The sequence below is a fragment of the Rhinolophus sinicus genome, linkage group LG16 (genome assembly GCF_036562045.2).
Source record: "Rhinolophus sinicus isolate RSC01 linkage group LG16, ASM3656204v1, whole genome shotgun sequence".
Classification (NCBI taxonomy): Eukaryota; Metazoa; Chordata; class Mammalia; order Chiroptera; family Rhinolophidae; genus Rhinolophus; species Rhinolophus sinicus.
This window is the reverse complement of record NC_133765.1, coordinates 32,133,842-32,149,060: the sequence shown is the minus strand read 5'-3', so window position 1 is coordinate 32,149,060 and position 15,219 is coordinate 32,133,842. Positions and strand designations below refer to the sequence as shown.

The 15,219-nt window shown below is 42.4% G+C and overlaps 2 protein-coding genes across 4 annotated transcripts in view; one reads left to right on the top strand and one right to left on the bottom strand.

Annotated features, from left to right (window-relative positions):
• Positions 1–594: 594 nt before the first annotated feature.
• On the bottom strand, positions 595–12,306 carry RPL6 (ribosomal protein L6). Its single transcript, XM_074321629.1, has 8 exons — positions 11,994–12,306; positions 5,165–5,317; positions 3,998–4,234; positions 3,809–3,907; positions 2,594–2,737; positions 1,995–2,043; positions 1,231–1,415; positions 595–785 (listed from the first exon to the last, which is right to left on the bottom strand). Exons 3-8 carry the CDS (start codon positions 4,232–4,234, stop codon positions 633–635), a joined length of 867 nt encoding a protein of 288 aa, XP_074177730.1. The 5' UTR covers positions 5,165–5,317; positions 11,994–12,306; the 3' UTR covers positions 595–632.
• Positions 12,307–12,375: 69 nt separating this feature from the next.
• PTPN11 (protein tyrosine phosphatase non-receptor type 11) overlaps positions 12,376–15,219 on the top strand; it is a 71,729-nt gene continuing 68,885 nt past the window's right edge. For 2 of the 3 annotated variants that reach the window (XM_019734066.2, XM_074321626.1), the window contains exon 1: positions 12,376–12,592. In XM_019734066.2, coding sequence (XP_019589625.1) covers positions 12,579–12,592 — 14 coding nt within the window. In that variant the 5' untranslated portion in view covers positions 12,376–12,578. Of the gene's footprint in view, positions 12,593–12,645; positions 13,292–15,219 lie in introns of those variants that run through there. The other variant, XM_074321627.1, reaches the window with a different exon arrangement.

Genomic DNA, 15,219 nt, shown 5'->3' with positions numbered 1-15,219 from the left:
TACCATAGGTATGTATGGATAGGAAAAGTACACACAGCGTTTGGTAGTATCCACGATTTCAGGCAGCCACTGGGCGTCTTGGACCACATCCCCTGTGGAGAAGAGGGGACAACTACACTAAGCAGGAAAGATGGACACTTCTTATGGAATGATCAAAATACAGTGCTGCCTATGTAACAGTATGTAGAGTGGACTAAGTTTTCCATTAAAATGGGAGGGTAAATAACTATCCTCATTTGCTGTGTATGAAACTAACGATTATGGGGGAGAAGCTGAGAATTAAGACAGATGGGGAGACACAGATATTAAATCATTGAAAGGGAGGAAAGTCTGTGGCCTGAAGTCATTTCTTATCCACATGTTTAGTACAGGTTCGTTCAGTGATGACTGAGAAACACGCTCTTTTATATTGGTAGGTGTGAAGTGAAGAAGCTGACAAGTCATACAGTACGGAAGCTAAGACTGCTGATCTAAAGAGGCGCCACACAGCTGTGACAGCCCTGTAGTCTCACTCCTCTTAGAAGCGAACATGCTGTTAAACTGCCCAAGTCAAACCACATATCCAGGTAGATGTTCAAAAAAAAAGACAAAGGAAATAGTTCAGGCATTTAATTAGGTTCTTCGTAATTAATTTAGAACACGAGTTTGTGAGGATAAACCCCATTTGTGAGAGCAAACACAGAGCGGAGGTAGCCCTGGAGCTGAGGAACAGCTTTGATTTTTGGCAGAATTTGCGAGTCCACGGCTTTCTGGTCAATTTTGCGCTGCTCTGTAATTTCGTATTTCTAAAAAAAAAAAAAAGAGAGAGAGAGAAAATCATTTAAAAGTAGGGCACAAGTACTCAACCTCAGGAATATTTAGTAGGCAATTTTGATAACCCTTTCCTTGGAGGGCTGTGAAATATAATCCGTTTTTAATGTAATAAAAGGAGCCGCTCTTATCCTTTTGTCTACTTGAACAACACACGTCAAGGATAAATCAGGGTGAATTCCCAACAGAACAGTAGCAGGAATTCAGAGTTCCATCAAAACCTCAAGATTCTGAGTTAGGCTCCCACCTGCCATTAAGAACCACTGTTTCTTAACATATCCTGGAGCAGTATTACTCGCCAGATATTCCTCATTACTTACAACTTTAACTTTTTTTTTAAGGGTTCTTAGACTTGTTTATTTTCGCTCCTGAATCGGGGCGGCAGTGCTACCAGAGGCAAAGTGAGAAACAGAAGCTCACCTCCTTCTCTGTGTTGAAGATCTCCCCCTCCTGGTGCCGGGGCTTACGCAGCTTCTTCTTCTTGAAATAAGCATCCGTGAGATGTTTGGGGATTTTCACACCACTGATATCAATTTTGGTGGAGGTGGCGATGACAAATTTCTGGTGTGTTCTACGCAGAGGAACTCGATTGAGGGACAGAGGTCCTAAGGAAAAAAAAGGATATAAATGAGGGAAAGCAGAAGCAAAGATTTAAGAACTGACTTTAGATTTGGAAAAATCTGGTGATTTGAATTGCTAACTTTTCTCTGGATCTGAAGAAATTCCAAACTGCTCTTTCGACTGCCAGCATCAAGACCTTTTCAAGATCTGTCTGTCCAAGGTTTTTCCCCTTTAAACCTTAAGTCACCTATACAGGTTGGTCAAAATCACAGGTGCCTGATGACAAATTTAGATTGAGCACTGCTTTCCAAGTGATCAGGTCACGTCTCACCTGTTCAGGGACTCTATCCTAGAACCAACTGGCTGACCAATTACAATCCTATGCAGGACTCATTCCTTGGGGCTAGCAGCCAACCATTCTGCATTGTAGGTGACAGTTATGGTGATATACAAACACATAAAATTTAAATACCTGCTTCATTAGAACTCATGTGTACATAGAGCAATGAAATGGGGCCCCGAAACTCATGGCATTAAAACTTCCAAGTAGGTGGGAGCAAAAGTGTATTGTTGCCAGTTTTTTAAAAAGTTTCAGAGACTACAGAATCCAAGGATTTCCTTACCAGTCACAAGTAGCAAGCCACTGCCCAGCTGCTTCAGGAAAACCACCCTCTGTAAATTAAACAAAAATGTTGGACATTTATGCAATTAGAAACTGACTTCTGAATTAGTCAAATCACAGGTTTCTAAATTTGGTAAAGGAAATTCTTACGCACATATATTCTGGCACAGCAGTTCTGGAAGCCATTATACCAACCTACTAACAGGGTGACACTAGGATAGGAACAATACTTTTATGTACTTGTTTTTTTTGTTTTTAATGAGCACCCATTACTTTCAATAACAACAACAAAGTCCTTTAACTCAGTAATTCCATCCCTGCAAATCTATCCTAAGGAAATAACTCAAATACAGAAACACTTTTGGGTACAGGGATATCTGAATCATCTGAAACAAGTAATATTACCAACTCCAGGAAATAGTATAAATTATTGTGTAGTATGAGCCAAACATGTTACGCTAGTCGCTGGGCTACTGACCTCCCCCCTGCAGACTGTAGTTGACACAGGTAAAGAAAGAAATCCTACCCGGAACGCACATACGTTATGATTAAGCACCTCAGATACCAGAGAAGCTCCGTAAGCCGAGGTGCTCTGCTCACCTTGCCTCTATGGCGCCCAGTGAGGATGATCAGAATGGTCCCGGGAGTGATGCTGGCCCGCAGTTTTCTCACGTGCTGACTGAAGGGTTTCTTGCCATGGCTCAACAGCTTTCGAGGCACATCTTCAGTAGGATAGTATCTAGGCTGGAGAGAGTCCATAGGCCCAACTTATTGTCAGTCAAAATTTTGCTACCTACAGCCATTTTACATTACTTCAAACACTTTATTTGCACTATTGCATTTTCACTTCTCCTAAGTAGACTTTTAATTCGGAAAAAGTCAACACTTTATCCTTCACATGCAAAACATAGCATGGAATCCATTTAACTGAAGGAGACTGTGTGTTCAAGCAAAGACAGAAAACACCAAGCAAATTACCTTTGTAAACTGGTGATTAAACCAAACTTTAGGGATCACATGGCAAGCTAGCATTATACAATGTCGTGTAACAGTTGATTCTCAAGCTCTTCGGGGGTCTGATCTTTAATGTAAATTATACTTCTCCAGAAAAACATGTCTGACAAACATTTTGCACGTTATACAGGAGGCATGGCTTATTTTCCAGCTCAAATAGTGTTTGTACCCTTCGTATTAACATAATCTCTCCCATTTTATCCACAAAGAAAAACGAATTATACAAAACTGTTTCAATCAGGACTGCCAGTTCATTTACTATACATTAATACCTGATAGCAAAACCAGCTCATACCACCCGTGTGACAAGGAATCCAAGTACCATTTTCCCTCTGGTACAATCATCTTCAACTGTGAAGGGTATAATAAATCTGGGGGTATTTCTATAATGGAAATTACAGAGAAAACCTTAAGAAAATGTTGGGTCTTATGTGTGGTAAAGAGGAGCCAAGAAACACTGCTCTAGAGGACAAATTTTCAAACAGTTATAGGAGACAAACGTTCTACAGGCCTGACAGTATCCTAGGCTCTATGCATCATTTATTTAACTCTCACCACCACCCTGTTCGGCAAACCTTTACTCCTGCCTTAGGGAAGAAACAAAAGCACAGAAAAGCAACTACACTTAAGATGAAAACAGTAAATGACAAAGCCAAGTTGCAAACCCAGAAGCCATTATGTTCCATTGGCGGTAATTCTCTGGTAAACACGATCTGAGCGCACACACACAAAATCCTCACAGTATTACTCAAGCTTCAACTAAAACTCCGACTTACAGTCAGTCTCTCCTCCAAAACTTACCATCTTGCGAAGTTTAACCACTCGGGTGCCACCATTCTTGTCGCCACCAACTGGTTTTGTGACAGTAGCAAGAACCTTCTCCTTCTTTTTCTTTTCAATCTATCAGGACACAAACGTCACAAAAAGTCAGAGGCAGACAAAAAATGGAAGGTTAAGACATAACGGCCAGTGGTTCCCTTCACCCCTTACCCTGGATTTAGCTGCTGAGTACTTCCTCTTGTACATGGCCTTTCGGGAATACATAGCTGATCGGGAATACCTGCCGATTCCTCTGACCAGGACAGGGTTTCGGCTACAGTGCGGCTTCCCCTTCTTAGGCGTTTTGGCCTTGAGGTTCGCCTTCTTAACCTTGCCACCAGCATCAGCCTTCTTGGCTTCAGGTTTCTTTTCCTTAGTGTCCGGCTTCCCAGCTTTTTCACCCGCCATCTATCAATACACGTATTTTAAGAAAGGCATTCACCAATTATCACATAACAAAACACTACCTAACTGTACAAAAATGGGTTTCCCAGACAAGCCCTCACCCTCTTTTCATCCCTCCCCTTATAACCTATAGGCCCTCCTCTAAACCCCAAACGTGCAAACACCCTCATAATGGTTAATTTGGGGTTGTCTCCCCAACACACTATGAAGTCTTTGAGGCTTGGAAGATATCTTAACTTTTAGGTGTTTGCTAAACATTTAGTGGTCAAAAGTCCTAATTCCATTTTTCCTGTTTTGATAATTGGAAGTCTTAAGACACAGAGCCTTACAAATCTCCATAGCTGGGAAGCAGAGAGGCTGAAATGTGAAACCGGTTGCTTCTAGGGCTTTTGCTCTCTTCACATTGCCTACTTACTGTCTCATTCAAGAAATTCGGCTTAGGAGGCGAGAACATACAATTAGCCCAAACTCAGGCCAGACTGAAAAAAAGCCCAAAAGCCCAAGAGGCGACTTCCGGTCGTGGACGTAGGGGAGTCGGGAAAACAGCAATTGGCCTCAGCCTCAAATCCCAACGTGGCTGAGACAAGCTCAGCGGCGTCTTCTGGAAACCGGGCAAGATATTCCAGAGCGGGAATCGTCGCCCTGGTCCCTGCGGTTCCACTGGCCTGCTACGGATCCCCGGAGGGACCCCGTTCCTCCAGCCCAGGCGGGTCGCGACCAGCCGGAACCCCGAAGCCTCTTGGGCATTCCATCTCACCCACTTCGTGCCCCACAGCAAACCCAAGCGAGAGAAATGAAGCGTCTGGGAACCCTCTCAGTTGGTCGCGAGCATGTCCGACCCTTACAGGTGTCGACTTGATACCCTCCAGGTTCGGATGGAGAAGGATTGGGGTTCTGAAACCAAGTCTTGCAGAGAAGCGCCACCATTCTTACCTTGCAAGTTGGGAAAGAGAACTAAGGCCCCGGCTTCCGGTCTATAAGCAATCATGGGAGGAGTCGAGTCTCAGTTCCTTCCGGATCTGAGGCATCATGGGAAATGTAGGTTTTTTCTCTTTTGAAAGTACTGTACTTTGGAGAGCTATTTTTCTTTATAAAAAGCGAAAGGGAAGAACATTTTGTCTGATAATGTTTCATTTTATAAACCAGTAAAATTTTCAAAGTACTTTTGGGAACGAACATAAAGTTGCAACCTTTTATTTTGTTTACTAAGGACATTAGAAAACACTACTATTTTCAATCTAAGAAAATAGATGGATGAAGGATCTAATCCCCAATAAATTGAAATCTTTCCTATGAAAGGCTAGTTGGGAAACTTACACGGACATTTTCTCCACAGTTGCCTTAATGCTTATATTCCCTAATCAGACTATAGACCATGCTCAATGGCGGAGTGTCAGAAAAACTAAAGTTTAAAATGAATAAAATATACTCCTGTTCTCAAAGAACACATATTCAAGGGAAAAACAAACAGAAAAATGAAAAATTGTAAGTTATTTCTTCTGGGAGATTTGGGATCGTTTTGAGGTGCGTTTTGTGTAGGATTTGGAAGGATAATTACAAATCTGACAGATGAAAGTGGCAATTGGGACAACAAATGCAAGAGGCACGGAGGCATGCTTGTTCATCACATCTCCAAGCATTTTTGGCTACTTTGTAGTCTGTTTCTTTATTTCTAAAGTGAGGGTAACAATAATCCCTACCTCACAGGGTTTTAGGGAAGATTAAATGAGTTAATATAAAGATAATCATTAAGAACAGTATCTGATGCATGGTAAGTGCCAGGTAAATATTAGTTCTTGTTATCACCACCACCATCATCAACATCATAGTTGCTAATGAGATCTTGCTATGTGCCAAGTATTCTGTTAAAGTTTATGCACCAGGGATAATAAGAGAAACATTGTATGCTATGCACCTAGAACTGTGCTGTGTGCCTTGCTTTATCTCATTTAATCCTTTCAACAACCTGTGAAGGATACTATTGTGAGGAATCTGGGCCTTAAAGAGGTTAAGTAACTTGTTCACAACATGGATCTGATTTCAAAGCATGCCCTCTTAACCATCAGTCTGTAAAGACTGAAGAGATGACGAATGAAGATGAATAAGAGAGATCTTTGCTCGTGTTAGAATTAAAAATAAGAATAATAATTAAAAATAAATAAACAACAGGGGGAGGGAGGTTGTCACTGTGTGAGGCATATAAATGATAAATGTCTATTACATTGTTTTGTGCACCTGAAACTACTAAAAAAATATGTTAAAATAAATAAAATAAAAACCAGTAAAAAAATAAAATTAAAAATAAACAACATAGTATATCTTATACATTTTTACTGCATCAAAGTCTTTAAGGAAATAGGTACACTTTGTGATAGGTTTTGGCTTGAATTTTCCATTCTCTTCCACTTTCTTGTTGTGCTGGCTAGAGCTTGTCACCTCAATTTTCTTCAGGTTCAAACCACCTGCTTTGTGGCTATGTCCCTGGATATCATGTAGCCCTTTTCTGGTTCTGGTTGACTGAGGATGCAAATACAGGGGTCAGATGCCTCTGAAGGCCTCAGGAATTTCAGTGAAACCCTTCAGACTACAGTGAATGCAGAGTTGCCATGCCTGCTAAAACATGAGGCTTCTAAGCTTGTCTGCCTTCCATGCATATTAAGGATGAATGTGATCTGAAAAGACTGTATTTTATACCAGTTCAAGATTATTTACTATCCGGGGCAGACCGATGGCTCAGTTGGTTAGAGCGCGAGCTCTCAACAACAAGGTTGCCGGTTCAATTCCCACATGGGATGGTGGGCTGCGTCCCTTGCAACTAAAGCTTGAAAACTTGGAAAAAATAAAATAAAGCTTGAAAACTTGGAGCTGAGCTGTGCCCTCCACAACTAGATTGAAGGACAACGACTTGGAGCTGATGGGCCCTGGAGAAACACACTGTTTCCCAATATTCCCCAATAAAGTAAAATAAAAAATTATTCACTGTCCAGACATGTAATATTCTCAAGGACGAGTTTGGGCACTGCTCTCTTTTGAGAATGGGAATGTCAGCAGCTTTATTTGTTTAGCTTTCTGATCAAAGCACCTCTTGATATTGCTACTTCAGAAAATGTGTAAGAACGAATGAAGTGCAGAATTGCTTACTTGAACCCGCTCAAAAATGCTGACAACCTCAGAGACTTTCACCTAGTAAATGCCACAAAGTATCTGTGAAATGACCTGTCATTGAAATAAAAACATCAATGTACTCCCTCTTGTGTTATGTTGTGGTATTGTCAAACTTACCATTCATTAATTGGGCAAAATATACTGTATCAATATTCTGTAAGTATTAGTTATAAAGTAAACAGTAGGTGCTTGGTTCTGCCATATATAAAATACTCTTAACTTTGTGCAGTTCTTTATTAATTATAAAGCAGACATTTTTGCAGACACTAAATCATTTTATTGTAAGTCTCAAAGCAACATCCATGTGAGGTATTAGTTTAAGGTGAAAACTGAGGCTCAACTACAATAAACGACTTATCCAAGGTCACACATATGCTTACATTGACTCATGTCTCTTTGTGTCACAGAAAGACAGAAACCCAGTAGGCAGTTGTGCTGCAGAAAGGGTACTGTCCTTGTAACCGGGGGATCACTTGCTATATGATCTTATGATAAGTCTCTGCACATGAGTTTTCTTACTTATAAAATGGGGATGATATTGACAATATTGATAATACTTTCTTAAATGTTAGTGTTAAGGTCAACATGGTGATTCACTCACTCACTCAAGAATTTTCTCACGAAAAAGTTCATGGCAGCACTATATTAGTACAAAACAAAACAAAGCCCTTGAAATAATTTGAATGTCCATCAACACAGGAATTGACCAAACCATGTACATCCACACTATGGAATATTATGCAGGTATGAAAATGAATGACTTTCATCCAAGTGTGCTGTCTAGCATGGTAGCCACTAGCCAAATGTATCTATAGACCACTGGAAAAGTAGCCAGTTCACATTGAGATGTGTCATGAGTGTAAAACACACACTGGACTTTAAAAGCATAAGAAAAAAATATATAAAATATCTCATTAATAATTGTTTATATTTACTGGTTATATGTTGAATGATATTTTGATATATTGGGTTAAATAAACATATTCAAATTAATTTCACCAGTTTCTTTTTACTTTTTAAATGTGAATATTAGAAACTTTAAAATTACACGTATATTTGCTCACATTATATTTGCATTGGACAATCAGTGCTGATTTAGCCGGATGTCCATTTTACATTAAGAGAAAACATTAAATCACAAAGATATATATTTGTGTCTATTTCTCTCTATATATATTTTATCTATTTCTATATATATCTGTATGTACATACATAGATATACATACATATACACAAATGTGTGTATATATAAATATATACACATTACAAACCTACAAATATATACACATATTATGAATTCATTAAAAAAATAGAAAAAAATTCCTACATATGTTATGTGAGTGACTGTGTGTGTGTGAGAGAGAGAGAGAGAGAGAGAGAGTGTGTGTGTGTGTGTGTGTGTGTAGGTATAGAAAAAAGTGTGGCAGGGTACACACCAAGCCATTAACCCTGCTGGGGTTGCCATAGGGAGGATGTAGCCACTAAGGAGCAGGGGAAACTACTGTTCTTATTGGGATTGTTGCAACACACTTGTATTGCTTTTGTAGTTAAGAAATAAATAAAAATAAAACATCTGTAAATGAATTTCTTAAGCTTGTTATATGCCAGGTACTACTGTGTAGGCTCTGGGCATATGAAGATAATGACTGTTTTAAGAGGAGCTTGTAATCTAGGGAAAGAGGCAAAAGACTCAATCAACAATGACCTTGAACGATGTTGGGGGCTGTGAGAGGATAGACAGGCAGCCCGGAGGCATAGTGGGGAGGGGGGTCTCTATTTTATTCTTAGGATGTGGTCAAGGGGTGTGGACAGAGAATGTTTTGTGGAGGAGCTGATTGAGTCGGAACTGAATCTTGCTTGACACTTAGTTTTCCAGATGAAGAAGGGTTTGAAGGGTATTCCAGACAGAAGAAACTAACTTTTGGAAGACAGAGATGCAAGAAATAGCAAGAGGCCTTTGAAAACGGTCAGATTATGCAAAAGAGTGGGGGTGAATGAAACTGTGTGGGTATATTCCATATCTAGAAAGGTTTTGAGTCTAATGGGAGGATTTTAATTTAGTGCTAAAGACTTTGAACCTCCCTCATAGAAGCAGAGAATGACATGATTAGATTTGTATTCTAGAAAGATCCTTCTTGCTGCAGAGTGTACAAAGCATAAGAAAGACTGGGGAAGCAAGGGTTTCTGTGCTCAAAGAGCTTAGTTTACTTTGGAAGAGACATATGATAAACAGCATTTATCAAGTGCTTACTTTGCCAGGAACTGTTCTGGGTACAGCAGATCCTAAAATAACGTCATTTCGTTCACTCTTTTCCTAATGTTCCTGAGAATAAAAAGTCCATTCCCAATCACATCCACTGTCTGGGTGGAGTTTTCACGTTCTCCCCATGTCTGCGTGGGTTTTCTCCAGGTAGTCTGGTTTCCTCCCACATCCCACGGATGTGCGTGTTAAGGGATCTGGCCTCTCTGTTAGCCCAGTCTGAGTGGGTGTAGGGGTGTGTGTGTGTGTGTGTGTGTGTGTGTGTGTGTGATGTGCCCTGCACCCTGTGATGGAAGGGCCTCCTGTCTAAGGTTGGTTCCCACTTTGCACCCTGAGCTGCCAGGATAGGCTTCAGCTGTGCTCAGCCCTGACCTGGAATAAGTGGGTTACAAAATAATGACCGCACTTGTTTTTATTAATCTTTTCTTAAATGTATGTATAGCTCACATTTATTTCAATGTTTAATATTAGAAGTATTTTGGGTCTTTATTTAGACGTGTGGTGATGTTTTTGGGACCAGAAATATTCTCTCGGAACTTAACTCTTGTTTCTATCAATTAGCCTATGATAAAATTGGCTTTGTTATAGGTCATTTGTATTAAAGTCGAAGTTTCCAAGAATGAACTGACGACATTAAGTGAGGACTTACTGTACTCCACAAACATTAACTTTTTTTTTTAACATTAACCTTTTATTCTTTGGAACCTATCCTATGGGGTGTGTGGTATTTTGATCTCTCCATTTTACAGAGAAGGAAACTGAGACAGAGTCAAGTAACCTAACATAGGACACCCAGGCAGACAGGCTGAGCTTGTATATCAAGAATTTAATCCCCCGTATTATACTGTGTCTTCGAATTATAATGGAGTATGTTTGGTTCTAAGATAGGAGAGGTGTCTTGGGGACCACATAACCTGGTCTGGGAGAATCACAGCGGGCTTCCTAACCCAGAGGAGATGACTTCGAGTCTGAGATTTGAGGCATAAACTAGAGTTCATGGGGAAGAGGGGTCAGGAAGAACCCTCCAGGGAGAGGGAGCATCTCAGCTGGGAGGGGAAATGAAAGTCATTCAGCACGACCGGGTCATGGGGAACGAGGTGAGTGGTGGGGACAGGTAGGGCTGGTGAAGTGAGCAGGGATCAGATCAGGAGGGTGTTAAATTTTTGTTGTTCCCTTTTTGCTTCACCCTAAAAGCAGTGAGAAAACTTTGAAGTACTCCAAGTTAGGGAGTGACTAGATTTGCATTTTAGATTACTGTCGATATTATGTGCTGAAGGGATGGGACAGGGAAAGCCTGCAGGCCCGAGATCAATTAGGATGTTGTCTGAGTTGTCCAGGTGGCTAAGATTTAGGGAGAATATGGAAAGAAACAGGTTGAGCAACTTCTTGCTGAATGCTATTACCTAAATTAAATTTGCATATATTAAAGACAATTTTTTTGTAAGGAGCACATTAATGCTGACGCAGTTAGCACACTGTGTGAAAGTTCTTTGTATAGGAGTGAGTGGGGATCACTGGGAGGATTTTGGAGCTACCTAATGTGGGCTGAATTCACTCACTAGATCCGTGGCCTTCAACGAGTCACGTGCATTCATTAGGTAAAAACTCTACCTTCTCGTGCTCCGAATTACCATCACCTACAGCCTTGAATACCACAGTATGTTATATTCTGGTCTTTCTGTTACTGGCCTTGCCCTCTTGATCCAATTCCTCACAGGGAACCCAAAGTAATACTTTAAAAACACATTCTATTCCTCCTCTGCCGAAAAATCTTTCAAGGGCTCTCCCTTTCACTGTTCATTTAAATAACCTACAGGATCCTCTACCATTTCTATCTCTTTCTCACCTCCTGCTACTCTCCTTTCACCACCAACTGGAGACTTCTTTCTTGTTTTTCAATGGGAGGCAGCCTCCTACCTCAGATGCTTGAAATGCTGCTCCCCTCACTTACTTCCACTGACTGCTCCTGCATCTGATTTTCACTCGAGTCCTCAGGGAAACCTTCCCTAACTACTCTATTTCAAAGGATACTCTAAAGGGCTGTTTGGAAAAGACAAGAAGGAAGGATGGGAATATTACCATGAGTATGTATTTTACTTATCTTGATGACCGTAGCTCCTCCCAGAACGCAGGCATTTTTGTCTTTTCACTTCCCTGTTGTGTCCCCGTGGTCTAAAACAGTGCCTAGCAGACAGAAAACCCTCAACCTATGTTTAATTACATTGATGACACAGCGAACAATTACAAAACACTAAATAGGCCAGGCTTAGCGCTAAGCATTTTACATGTTCACGCCTCACAATAATCCCACGAGGAAAATACAATGACTCTCTTTACCTTACGGATACGAAGGAATGGAGGACACTGAGGCTCAGAGAAATTAAGCAACTTCCCCAAGGTTATACAGCTCGGTACGGGGAGCGGCGATGTGAGGAATGAAATGAATGAGATTCGATTTGGCCGTCAGCGCAGGAATGAAAACTGACACGGTGGGAACGGGAACTATCGGTCTGTGGCAGCGCGTACAACACGGAGCGGCAGCTCAGGCCCGGCAGCCGACGTCTAAAGGAGGACATGGAGGTACATTGGGAACTGCGAGGCGGCGGCCCCCACGAGCCATTACCAGCCGCGGCCGGTGTCCCGCCGCCTGGAAGCAGGAAGTGGCGGGGGGCGTCGCGCGCGGTGACGTCACGATGGCGCCGGCGGCGAAGGGCGGGGGCGAAGGAGGAGCGAACCGGGCTTGGGGGGCGGCTGCACAGTCTCCGGGATCCCCAGGCCTGGAGGGGGGTCTGCGCGCGGCCGGCTGGCTCTGCCCCGCGTCCGGTCCCGAGCGGGCCTCCCTCGGGCCATCCCGATGTGACCAGGCCCAGCGGAGCCTGAGCGAGGAGCGGGTCCGTCGCGGAGCCGGAGGGCGGGAGGAACATGACATCGCGGAGGTGAGGAGCCCGGAGGGGCCCGGCGCGGGCCTCGGCCCGGCCCCCGTCGTGTTCGGTCAGCCTCGCCCGGGAGGGGGCGCGTCGGGCGGACTTCGGTCGTCCGCCTGGGGTCGGGGGACAGGCTCCCCCCCACACTCCTCGCCTTCCCGGGGCCGGGGTCCGGTCCCACCTCGCTCCCACCCCTCGGGTCTCCATTCATTTCCTGCCTCCCGGAGTTCCGGCTCCCGCAGCCTGGGGGATGCCCGTCGGGACGGGGGCAGGTAGAGCCGCCGCGGGGACCGCGGACGCCGGCGGCCCGGCTCGGCGCCGCATTCCTGACCCATTGCCTCATGAGAATTGCCTCATGGTGATTCCGAAATAACCCCGCTCGCTTGGGGAGGCTCCTTGGGCCCGCGACGCGGGAGGGAAGCGGAGGGAGTTGCTCCGGGCTGGGTCCCCGACGGTGGAGCTGCTCGAGGTCGCTCTGCCTGTCGCGCGCTTTTGGGGGCTTCACTCGGGACCCCTGACCCCTTTGTCGGCGTCTTTGCATCTCCTTTTCCCCCCACCCCACCCTTCACGTGCCAGAAATGGAAAAACTGACTGTATCTGCAGCTATTAGAAGTATTTCCTTCCTCTGCAATATTCGCTTTGAGAGATGGGAGGGAAGGGAGTTGTGTCTCTTCTCGTTATTTAATCCTTCACCACAACCCGGAAAGTCAGGTAACGTTAATGACCTTCTTTTTACGGATGTGGAAACTGAGGCTCCGAAGTAACAAGCTAGTAAATGACAGGATTTGTACCCGAGAGTCAGAAGGAGGATTAGCGAATTAATGAGGTCCTTTGAAAGTTCAGGATAATAATACTAATAGCTGACATTTATTAAGCTGTTACTGTAAGCCAAACATTTAATCTTCACTATAACCCTACGAGGTAGGGTACTGTTATCCCCTTTCTAAAGATGGGTAAACTGAGTTTCAGAAGTTAGACAACTTGCGTAAGGTCACTCAACCAACACATGGGAGAGCCAGAATTTCCACTATTAATCACTATGCTGCTATTATTTTATAACTTGCTAATCATTTTTAGGTCTTAATTTTGTTATTAAACAGTAGGGTGATCTGTTGTTTTCAGATGGTGATCTGCTTTTTTGTATAGTCACTCTATATACCCTTCACATACAAGGCTCATTGTTTAGTCCTTTCTTTGGTTGCCCTGTTGTGGTCACTGTCTTAGACATTTGAAAAACTGTTTAGCCTGTTGGGGTTATTTGAATGAGAGACTTCAAAATACTAGAATGTCGTCTCAAAATACACCTGCACAATACTTATTCACAGATCTGGAAGGAAAAGAGTGAGAAAAAAAGAAAACTGGAAACTTAGGAAGTGAGGGACTTGGACAGGTCTGTTGGCAAGTGCTTGCAGATCTGGGTAATACATAATTGCATTTCAACAGGGCAGTGTATAGCCTCAAATGTAATTCTTTAGGGAGCTTTTAAATAAAACAGTTGTCTATTCTTTAATCTGTCAAATAGTCATTGAGCCTTTTGTTCCTTGTGTCTGCTCTTCCAGACAAGTAAGGATCTGCTGCTTTTGGAGACAAAAGATGGGGCTGGCGGTGGGTAAGGGGTTGGGTAGTAATAGACCCTACATTGTCCAGCTTGTTCGTCTAGAAGCAGGGAAGTGTGGGGATATCCAACCAGCAAGTGGTAAACATGACAGTTTGAAATGGAGTAATTCCTCCTCTCCTCCAGCCCTCCCTGACTCACCTATTATAACAAAGAAATGTGTGCCACCAAAAAAGTCAAGTTATGAACGTAACACACATAATTGGGAATTATTATTTTTCAGGTTGTAGGTCTGTTTTATTATTTTTAACCACTTTATTGAGGTATAAATGACACGCAATACATTACATATATTTAAGTGTACAATTTGATAAGTTTTGATATATGTATATACCCGTGAAATCATCACCACAATCAAGATAAGAAACATGTCCATCACTGCTTGAGATGGTTCCTTGTGTCCTTCATAATCCCTTATTTTTCAGGCAACCACTGCTCTGCTCTGCTCTGTGTCCCCATACATTAGTTTGCATTTCCTAGAATTTTATCTAAATGGAATTTTAAGGCTGGCTTCTTATGCTCAGCATAATTATGTTGAGATTTATCCATGGTGTAGTATATGTCAAATAGTTCATTCCTCTTTATTGCTTAGTAATACTCCATTGCATGGATGTACTGCCAGTTGTTGATCCATCCACCTGTTGATGGACATTTGTGTTGTTTCCAGAGTTTCGCTATCACAAATAAAACTGCTCTGAATGTTTAGGTACAAGTGTTTGTATAGATGTACGCTTTCTTTTCTTTTCCGTAAACCTATCAGTGGTATGGCTGGATCATATAGTAGATGTATTTTTAACTTTTTCAGAAATTGCAACATTGTTTTTCAGAGTGGTTACAGCATTTGCATTCCCACCGCAGATGGTGTGGTCAGTTTTTAAATTTTAGCCATTGTAGTGGGTGTGTCGTGGTATCTCATTTTCATTGTAGTTTTAATATATATTTTCCCTGGGGACTAATCATGTAGACCATCTTTTCATGTGCTTATTTACTGTCTGTATATCTTCTTTGGCGACATAGCTAGTAT

What these genes read in the sequence shown, in the direction of transcription:
- RPL6 (XM_074321629.1), bottom strand. Translation starts at nt 4,234, where the DNA reads ATGGCGGGTGAAAAAGCTGGGAAGCCGGACACTAAGGAAAAGAAACCT. An exon ending in ACTCAGCAGCTAAATCCAGG is followed by an intron (nt 3,908 to 3,997) that starts GTAAGGGGTGAA and finishes GTGTCCTGATAG; the next exon opens with ATTGAAAAGAAAAAGAAGGA. An exon ending in CTGGGCGCCATAGAGGCAAG is followed by an intron (nt 2,044 to 2,593) that starts GTGAGCAGAGCA and finishes TTTAATTTACAG; the next exon opens with AGGGTGGTTTTCCTGAAGCA.